The sequence below is a fragment of the Myodes glareolus genome, chromosome 19, assembly GCF_982192425.1.
Source record: "Myodes glareolus chromosome 19, mMyoGla1.1, whole genome shotgun sequence".
Lineage (NCBI taxonomy): Eukaryota > Metazoa > Chordata > Mammalia > Rodentia > Cricetidae > Myodes > Myodes glareolus.
In genome coordinates, this window is record NC_142044.1 from 10,119,343 (window position 1) to 10,128,680 (window position 9,338).

General features: G+C 42.6%; 1 protein-coding gene across 3 annotated transcripts in view; it reads left to right on the forward strand.

Moving 5' to 3' along the window:
* The window catches only part of Pkhd1l1 (PKHD1 like 1), a 134,419-nt gene extending 125,320 nt beyond the window's left edge, over positions 1-9,099 (forward strand). For all 3 annotated transcript variants that reach the window (XM_087898766.1, XM_087898767.1, XM_087898768.1), the window contains 5 exons: positions 2,465-2,616; positions 4,501-4,647; positions 4,983-5,136; positions 6,073-6,320; positions 8,161-9,099. In XM_087898766.1, the coding sequence (XP_087754892.1) occupies positions 2,465-2,616; positions 4,501-4,647; positions 4,983-5,136; positions 6,073-6,308 (689 nt within the window). In that variant the 3' untranslated portion in view covers positions 6,309-6,320; positions 8,161-9,099. The remainder of the gene's footprint in view (positions 1-2,464; positions 2,617-4,500; positions 4,648-4,982; positions 5,137-6,072; positions 6,321-8,160) is intronic.
* The last annotated feature ends 239 nt before the right edge of the window (positions 9,100-9,338 follow it).

Sequence of the window (9,338 nt, forward strand, 5' to 3'; positions counted from 1 at the left end):
TTGTCAAGTGTAATGTCATAAATAAGCCTACCAGGGCCTGGTTAGCCAGGCCCTAGGGAGCCCTGTCTTCTCTTTGTCCTGAACCCTAAAGGCCTACAAGCCCTTTTACTTCTCTATTTCTATAATAACAACTTTGGAATTATGAAGAGGTTGCACATGAATAAATTAAACAAAAGGATCTGATGTAATAGGAGTGACCTCATAACTGAGGGCTAAAGGGTAAAAATAGGTTAAAGTAGTCAATTAGAAGAGGACGCTGCCAATGGAGCTCTGCTGCTTGGGAGAACATAGGACGTCTAGGTTGTAGTGATACTTCCTTGATATTTCAATAACTAAAGCTTGCCTGGGGATCAGGAAAGTAAAACAACCACAATGGCACACGCCTTTACTCGCAGTAGCCACACTAGTTGCCATAAGAACTGGGCAGTGCAGGACTTAAATCCCAGTGGTGTACACCTTGAATCCCAGCACTAGAGAGGATTATAAATTGGGAGGAGACAGCTCTCAGACACAGTCTCATTCTGAGATTCCTGGAGGCAGAATCACCATTTCGGACCGAGGTTGAGGTAAGAGCCAGTGGCGCACTGTTTTGCTCTTTGGATCTTCAGGTTGAACTCCAGTTTCTCTTCTGAGTTTGTATTGTTCTTGCTTCACAGGCTTATGTTGTAGCAATGGCTTCTCTGATGTTATCTGCCTCAAGTCATAGCTGACTTCCCTTCTTCAGCTCTGTTCTTCCTTGGATTATATGGCTAGTGTTCTGGTTTCAGTGTGACTTAACCTGTAGCTTTAATCTAGGAGTTGCAGGGACCCCGGTACACAGGCAGATTATTCACCCCTTTGTAGCAATGCCAGATAGACCTCGATAAATATAAGATAGAAGTCTGAGAACAAGGACCATAGGAACAGGAATGTAAAGAAAAGCAAGCCAATGGTGTGTTTACAAAGTAGAGTTTAGTGTAGGGTTGCAAGTCTCAAGAAAAGTTCTAGAACTTGGCCTGGGGTGGATGAATTATGAAAAAACATGCAGAAGTAAAAAGAAAGACGTGTACATAGTCATACAGCTGATTCATAACACCAGGGTATCCAGCACGTAAGCATCGTACAATATGGCATTCACAGAGTGTCAGGCACCCCAGAAAGAGGTAGCAAAGGTGCTGAGGAGGTGTCTTGGTGGGTGGAATCCTCAGGTCAGAAGTTTCCATGTCAAGGTCTTCAGTATTGAGATGGCGATTGGGAGAAATGGAGGAACAGCGCAGTGGAGGTTGCATCTGCCACTGTGCTGAGAGCCAGTGACCATAAAGTAGCAGTGGTCACAGGATGATGCACCTGGGTACATCTCCCCTAGACCACAGAAGCATTCACATTTCAGAGAGCTTAGAGAAGACATCTGGAAGGAGTCAGGGGACAGGGAGGAACCTGAAAGATGCAGCCTGTTTCTGAGATTCTGGGTTGTGCAAGGAAGACCTTCCGAAGTGAACTGAAAACTCCCTGAGTGTGGGTTCCCGTGTGTCATGTTAGGCAACATCGCTCAGCACACCAAGCTTTCTAGTCTATCCTTAATGGAAGAAATTCAGTGATTTGAGTCATGAAGGCATGACTTAGAATGTGCAAGACAGCGGAACTTTTAAGTTGCAGGATCTTAATAACGTCTTGGTTACAGCAGTTTTCCAAGAATCACTCTGGCTACAGTGTGTGGAATAAAGTAGAATTTAACAATTGTCATTTTGAGGGGATTTTGACAGTAAGGACAAAGGAAGTTGAAAATTAGTGTGTGGTTAAATATGAATTGGTAGGTAAGAGGAGAAAAAACAAGAATAAGTATCAGACTCTCTCAAAAGGAATATGAAGGTGTGGTTAATAAAGTGGGAGTCTTTGTGGAGGTGATTAGTTTAAGAGGAAACCCCAGGTCTGCCATGAAAGGAAAAGAGAAAGGGAAAAGTGTACTTTCTGAAAAACAACCTTCAAAACTGACAGAAGTCCAAAGAAGGGAATGGATGGTTAGGAACCTGATAACTTCAGCAAGTTATTAATGCACACACTAATAATGGGTAGATCCTTATTATACTTCAGTTCTAAAAATACCCTATTCTGAAAAAGTAATGTGTGCTGACATGAAAGGCTGGAAATCCTTCACTTCTAATAGAGAATGACAGGAAATGAAAGTTTAAACCAAGAGACACACTCTCTCGTTGTGCTTTCAGGTGCGTGTGTGTGCACACACACGTGCATTCTTCGTTACCCCTTTTTCCCCTTTCTTAAGTTGTATTTTCTAACACCCTCTTGATCTCTTCATTTTACCCAATTTATTAATATGACTGTCATATTATTTTCAGGTACCGAAGTCTTAGTAGTCTATAATGTGATGAAGAACGCAAACAAAATGAAAGCCAAACGCTTTCACATACTCACACACGTTTATATTCTCCCAATCCAAATAAATGCCCTAATGGATTTTCCCCCACAGGTCAGATGCCCTTGTCTGAGCTCCAGGACATTTCTGGTTCTCTTGGCCAAGCTGTCATCTTAGGGAAAATTAGTACTGTCCTTGGATTCAATATTTCTTCCATGTCTATTACCAGTCCTATTCCCCAACCATCCGATTCTGGCTGGATTAAGGTAAGAACACACAACTGGAGTTAAATATAATTTATCTTTTAAAAATGGTGTTGCTTTTTTAAAAAAAGAATAAAAACCTTATTTATATTTCAAAATTGAAACCTATGTAGCACATCTTTCTAATTCATTTTTATGGGTTAACTGAAATGGTAATAACATAATTTAAAAAAATAAAAAATATGAGGGTTGAAATATGGTTGGAGCACTTACAATGCAAGCCTGTGTCTTAGTTGGGGTTTCTATTGCTGTGAGAAAACACCATGAGCAAAAGTAACTTGGGAAAAAACGAATTTATTTCAGCTTACAGCTATAGTCCATCATAAAGGGGAGTCAGGGCAGGAACTCAAGGCAGAAACCTGGAGGCAGGAGCTGATACAGAGGCTATGAAGGAGTGCTGCTTACTGAGTTGGTTCTCGTAGTTTTTACAGCCTGCAAATCAAGGCCACTGCTCAGGGTTGGCACTCCCCACCATGGACTGGGTTGTAACATGAGGGCCTGTTTGGTTGGGGTCTCTGTCCTGCCCAGTTCCCACAGCCAGTAAGTTCCAAAGAAAATCACACAGGGGTCTCCATAAGATTATAAACTGATTGGCCCATTAGCTCAGGCTTTGCATTAGCTCTTGTAGCTAATAATAATAAGAAGAATAATTAACCCATTATTCTTATCTATGTTAACCACATGGCTTGGTACCTTTTTCAGTGGGGCAGATCACATCCTGCTTCTTCAGTGATCTAGGCAGGACTGAAACACCAACAAAACAGGCCCTCATGTTACAGAATGGTGACCACGTGGATAACTGCATCCACCTAAAGCTTGAGACAGCTTGGGAAGTAATTCTAGAACAAAATAACAGCATTGCACATGTTTTCTTGGTAGCAGCAATTTCTCGGTTCTGCTCTGCTTGCTAGAGGCAAGCAAGTGTTCTCATTTAAGAGAGGCTTCCTCACTCGGCTTTAGCTACAAAACCTTGCAGTTCTTTTAAGAGGTCCTGCCATGAAACACTTGCATAGTGTTGATGAAAAGCCGACTGCATGCTTTTCGGTTTTCAGCCATAGCAGGAAAAACGCTGCACCATTTTAAAATGCCAGCTTTCTGGGCCATCCTGCCAGGGCAAACTCTGACTCTTTCAGGCAGACAGTCCGACTAGGAAGCATTTGAGCGTGTTTTGTGAGCAGAATGCTGAACCTCGCTTGCTGGCAGGGACCTGGAAATGCTGTAGAGTTGTGGCTTCAATCATTAATCAAGAAAATGCTTGACGGACCTTCTTAGAGGCACACATTATAGAGGCATTTTCCCAATTGAGGTTCCCTCTTCCCAAATGACTCCAGCTTGCATCAAGTCAATATAAAACTAATGAACACATATGAGGACCTGAATTTTTGATTTTCATTATTCACATTTAAAGCTAGGCATTGCCAGGTATGCCTGTAGCCCAGTACTGGTGGGGACAAGGAGACTATTATGACTTGATTAACAGGCATAAAAACAGCTAGTTCCAGGTTTATTGAGAGAACCAGTCCCAGACAGATACAGTCGAAAGTGCTACTGACTGACTCTCTGCATCCTGCTCTGGCCTGCATAGGCATATGCATCTGCATGAATTCACACACACACACACACACACACACACACATACACACACACACACACACGCACACACACGCATTGGACATGACCATACCTTCTAAAACTTAGTTTTTCGCATGTATTTTGCATTGACTATGTGCCATAGCTGTGATTTAGAGGGGTATCCAAAGTAATGACCATTCTACACGTTGAATTTACTATTTTAAATGAACTGAATACCGCACTGTGGCCTGGCTGAATTTGCTGGGACATGCAGTCAGTCCTGAAAAATTCTCTTCCTTGCTCTGTCCATGCCAGGTGACTGCCCAGCCAGTTGAGAGATCTGCATTTCCTGTTCACCACTTGGCCTTTGTGTCCTCACTGTCCGTGGTGGCTCAGCCGGGAGCAGCACAGCCAGGTCAGCCATTTCCTCAGCAGCCCTCGGTGAAGGCCGTAGATGCGGAGGTGAGTCCTGACTCGCCTTTCTCCTAGACTGAAGAGCTCCGACTGTAAGCCAAGGAGGGAGGCACGTCTCCCACAGCTTGAGTGTGAAAGTTGGCTATCCACATGTGTTCGACATGCATTAGACATGTGGATAGCCTCTTCTATCTAAAGTCTCTAAAACGTTTCTTTGAAAGGAAACGTTTCTTTTCTGTTCATGCTCAGGGTCTCTTTCAGTGAGGTTAGGAGAGTCTTTAGATCCTTAATTTGTAATAGACATTTTTAAAAATCTTTTGTCTTCTTTGAAGACCTAGGGCAGGACGTTTATTATAATTCTCCACTGCTCTTTTCTTCTTGAGGGTAACTGTGTATCAGTTGGAATCACGTCACTTACTTTAAAGGCTGTCCTAAAGGATTCCAGTAACAACCAAGTTGGTGGCCTTAGCGGAAATACAACCATTCCATTTAGCAACTGTTGGGCCAACTACACAGATCTCACTGCTCACAGAACAGGTGAGTGGACCATAGTAGGTCCTCCATTTCCGCAGTAAAGAGTTGTGTATTCTCTTCGAATAGAGAAAATATTCTATAATATTGTGGTCAATAAACTGTAGAAATCAAAATGCTGTATTATGCCTTTTTCTGAGTATAACTGATCCCCTTATAAAATACCCTTAATATACAAAAAATTAAAATATAATTAGAGAAATGTAAACATAATCAGCGATCATACATTAAAATATCATAATTTGCATTCTCTTCTTGCCTGTTATTGCTCCAAAATTCTCACTAAATGTGTTACATTTATATTTTAAAAATTAATATATGAATTTTTTACTTAAGATAGATTTGTAGTAACTTAATAATCTGCAAGTGTTCAGAGCTGAAATAGGAAGTTACTTGTAGACTTTTTATAAGCTATTGAGGGAAGAGAAAATATGTACGGATGAGGATTTGGGGAGCCTCGAGTTCCACAAACCAGTTGCTGTGAACAATCTTCAGTGTTCTGGTTTATTTCCTGTTTCTATGATAAACACCAGGACCAAAGGAAGCTTAGGGGAAGAAATGGTTCCATTCAGCTTCCATGCTCAGAGAGTAACCCATCACTCAGAGAAGTCCAGGCAGGTATGCAAAGCAGGAAGCTGGCACAGAAACCACGGAGGACAACCGCTCACCGGCTTCCTCTCTCGCTTCCTCATGTGGCTGTCTGCGCATCCCAGATCTACCTGCCTGGGGACAGTGCTGCTTCCCAGGCCTGTGGTTAGACGCAGACTGAATGACTGAGAATTTCATTATTCCCGTCTGTGCTCAAACTATGTCGCCAGACTCCACTGACAAAAATGCTTCATTAGAAATTAGTCCTGATTTTGATGCCAATAAAAGACAAATGGGAACCGATTTAAAAACAAGCAGAGAAGTCAACGACGACAATGTTTTTCTCCCCCCTAGGAAAAAATTATAAAATTGAATTTATCTTGGCTAATGCGGTTCGGGTGGAATCTAGAACCTTTAGCCTGTCAGCACAGACGATCCCTGGTGGAGGCGGAAGCAGCGCTAGCAGCGGCAGCAGCCATAGCAGAGCATCCGCTGTTGGGACGCCTGTTCAGATACTGACGGTCGTAACGGGCTGTCTCATAGGAAGACTGTTGCTCTTGGAAGTATTCATGGCTGCAGTTTTCATTTGAACACAAGCGCAGGTAAATGCCGTTCATTCTGTACGTAACCTATGTCTCCCCATCGCAGGGGCCAGTAAGTGTTCCCTAAGCAAAAGTTGTTCCACAGCGGTTGTGCCTTGCACTGCTGGATATGCAGAGAAACACAAGCTCATTGACAGACAAGATAACTCTATGGAAATGATACTGCCATTACGTGTTGGAATACAAAAGTGATGAGGCGGAGGCCTGCGGATAATCTCAGAACCCTTCAGGTGTCACAAAGGGCAGCCACAACTTGAAATGCTCATGCTACTAACTAGCTAACTAAGAAATCTAGACGTGGTCTGGTGTCTGGGCGCTGTTTCTCCACCTCTGGGTTCTGTTCTCTTAGTGGTAACTCCACTTCCAGGCTGGCTCCTTTCCCCAGTCTTTGTGGCAGCTGTCCCTGAATACCTATGTTTATGTTATACACCAGCAGCCAGCACAGCGCACAGACACCTACATCCTCAACAGATATGGCAGGCCCATCCCACAGCCCAGTCCGTGATCTAGACTGGGACCCAGGCTCATTGGATAGCCAAGGGGGGAGGGGCGCTAATGGGCGTGGCCTGAGTGGTATCAGGTGTAACCTGCTGAAAATAATTAGGACCAAATGTGGCAGGCAGACAGTGAATTTGAAGAGATTAAAAGAGAGAAAGGCCTTTCTGAGTTGAAATGATTCTAATGATGTTATGTTGCTCTGTGAGTAACATGGAAAGCCTGGGTGGGTTGCATAAGATGTACAATTTGGAGAGAAGGAAAAGCAGCAGCCAAAGAAGATACCGGAAAGTATCTGCAGAAAAAGGCAGACTGCAATTAAATGCAGCCAGCACTGAGTCCTCATTGACGTCTTCCCGACTACCTCATCTCAGTAACAACAGCACGCTCCCCTGAGCCCTCCGGTTCATCCTTCTTAGTCTCGGCATCCAGCATGAGCTTTTTATAGTATTCTCCAGACTACAGTGTCTCTTACCTTTTCTTGTTTAAAGTCTCCTCGCTATATACTCTCCCCTCCAGCCGCTGTATTAGCCTCTAAAACCTTTCCTCGGAAACTCATAGAATTTTACTCTCCAAACTCTTATTCTCCAAAAAAGATCTCACTTTTCAAAGCACGAGAACATATGGTGAGAACAGCAGCTGCCCCAAGCCTCACTACACACAAAATGTAATCAAGACCAGAGACTAAGAACCAGGGTTTTTTTTGTTTGTTTGTTTGTTTTTGTTTTTGTTTTTGTTTTGTTTTTTTGTTTTGGGGCAGGGCACACAGGGCTGGGAAGGGTCGAGACACCTTTTCTGTCCATAGCTTTGGAGTCTGTCCTGGAGCTCGCTTTGTAGACCAAGGTAGGCCTCCAGCTGACAGAAACCCGCCTGCCTCTGCCTCTGCCTCCTGAGTACTGGGATTGAAGGTGTGCACCACTGTCACAAGGTGACTAAGAACCAGTTTTAAGGACCATCTTCCTGGTTTTTTCAGGTTCAGGACTGGCAGTTATATCTCAGTGGTAGGCTTCTTAGCATGTTTGTTTCTGCTTTTCTTTATGACTTTTCATCGCGATTTAATACTTTGTTTTAAGAGAATCATCATACTCTACTAATTAAAATTGCAAGCTTATCTACAAAAGCCATAAAAAACTGTATATGTATTGCAACTCTATATACATTTCCACCAAAAAGTACTATTGATGGTAATGAAAATTTTATAAATTTTGAAATGATTTTATATTACTTTTGCCTTGTTAGTCAAACCATAAAATATTTTAAAAGTTAAAATTAATGGTACATACTTTTAAATGTACTGTATGTTATTACTTTTTTTTTTTAAAAAGTGTATTTTGTCATTTTACAGGAAGCAACTAAAGTGCCGTACGAAAGAACAGGCTGAAAACAAAACTATATCAACTGCTTATGTATTCGCTATTTTGCTACTCAACAAGAAAGAGGCCACAGCATTTTCAATGAAAAGATGCTAATGTCCTTTAGTATTTTTATAATGTTTGACATGTAATCATTATATTTAACCCCAAAAAAATCAGATTTCTTCAAAATACAAGTTTCTGTTAATTCCTTAAACTTGTATGTTCTTATTTCATTAAAAGTTATAGGAAGCTCACATTTGGAAGCAGATACTCCACCTCCAGGTGCCATCAAAGCGGAGAATCCTTGAAGAAGTTGAAGGCGTGAGGTATAGGGGCTCAGGTCTTTAATCCTAGTGTTGAGGAGGCAGAGGCAGAAGGCTCCTCACAGTGAGTTCAAGACACACTAGGCTCCATAGTGTGACTATCTTAAAAAAAAAAAAGACAAACAAAATAAACTAACCTTTCCTGGTTAGTTTATTTCTGTATCCTTCACAAAGCTCAAGTTTCCAAAGGACGAAGTCATTGAACTTTCTGGCAGTCTTGGTGGCAAGATTGTTCTGGACCTTCCGCAGGCTGAACACTTGCCTTCCAGATCTGCAGGTATTCTGGGAATCCCAAAAGGAAGAAGAATGCACTTTGCACCTCCAAAAGCCTCCACATTCAGGTCTCCCGTCGATCCCCAGAATCCAGTGTCCCACATCCCAGCTCCCACGCGCCAAATCACAGAGGTCAAACATCAGGTCAGGCCACCATGTCCAGGGTGTTGTCATCTAGGAAGTCAGGTTTAGATCCCTCCAGTGCTAGTGCTGAACAGGATCCGCATCACCTTCTGTGGTTGGTGGGGGGCGGGACCTTGGTCTCCGGGAGAAGGGTTAACATGATTACCACCAGGAGGACCATCTAAAATAAAAACGTAATACTTACCTCAAGGGTCAGTCTCCCTTGGGCAGTGGTGATTTCTCTTTCCTTGTGTTTGAATTTAAGGGTTGTCCACCATAATCTCTTTCTTTCTTTATTGGTTATCTTGGTCTTCCCATTGTTATCTTGGTCTTCCCATTGTCCTGGGGGGGATTTTTAAGTTATAAGCGGGTAGCCATATATGTATTTCCCCTCTGTTTGGGAAGACACATCCATATCCTTGGCCCTGTGTCCACAAGGGATCTGGGCC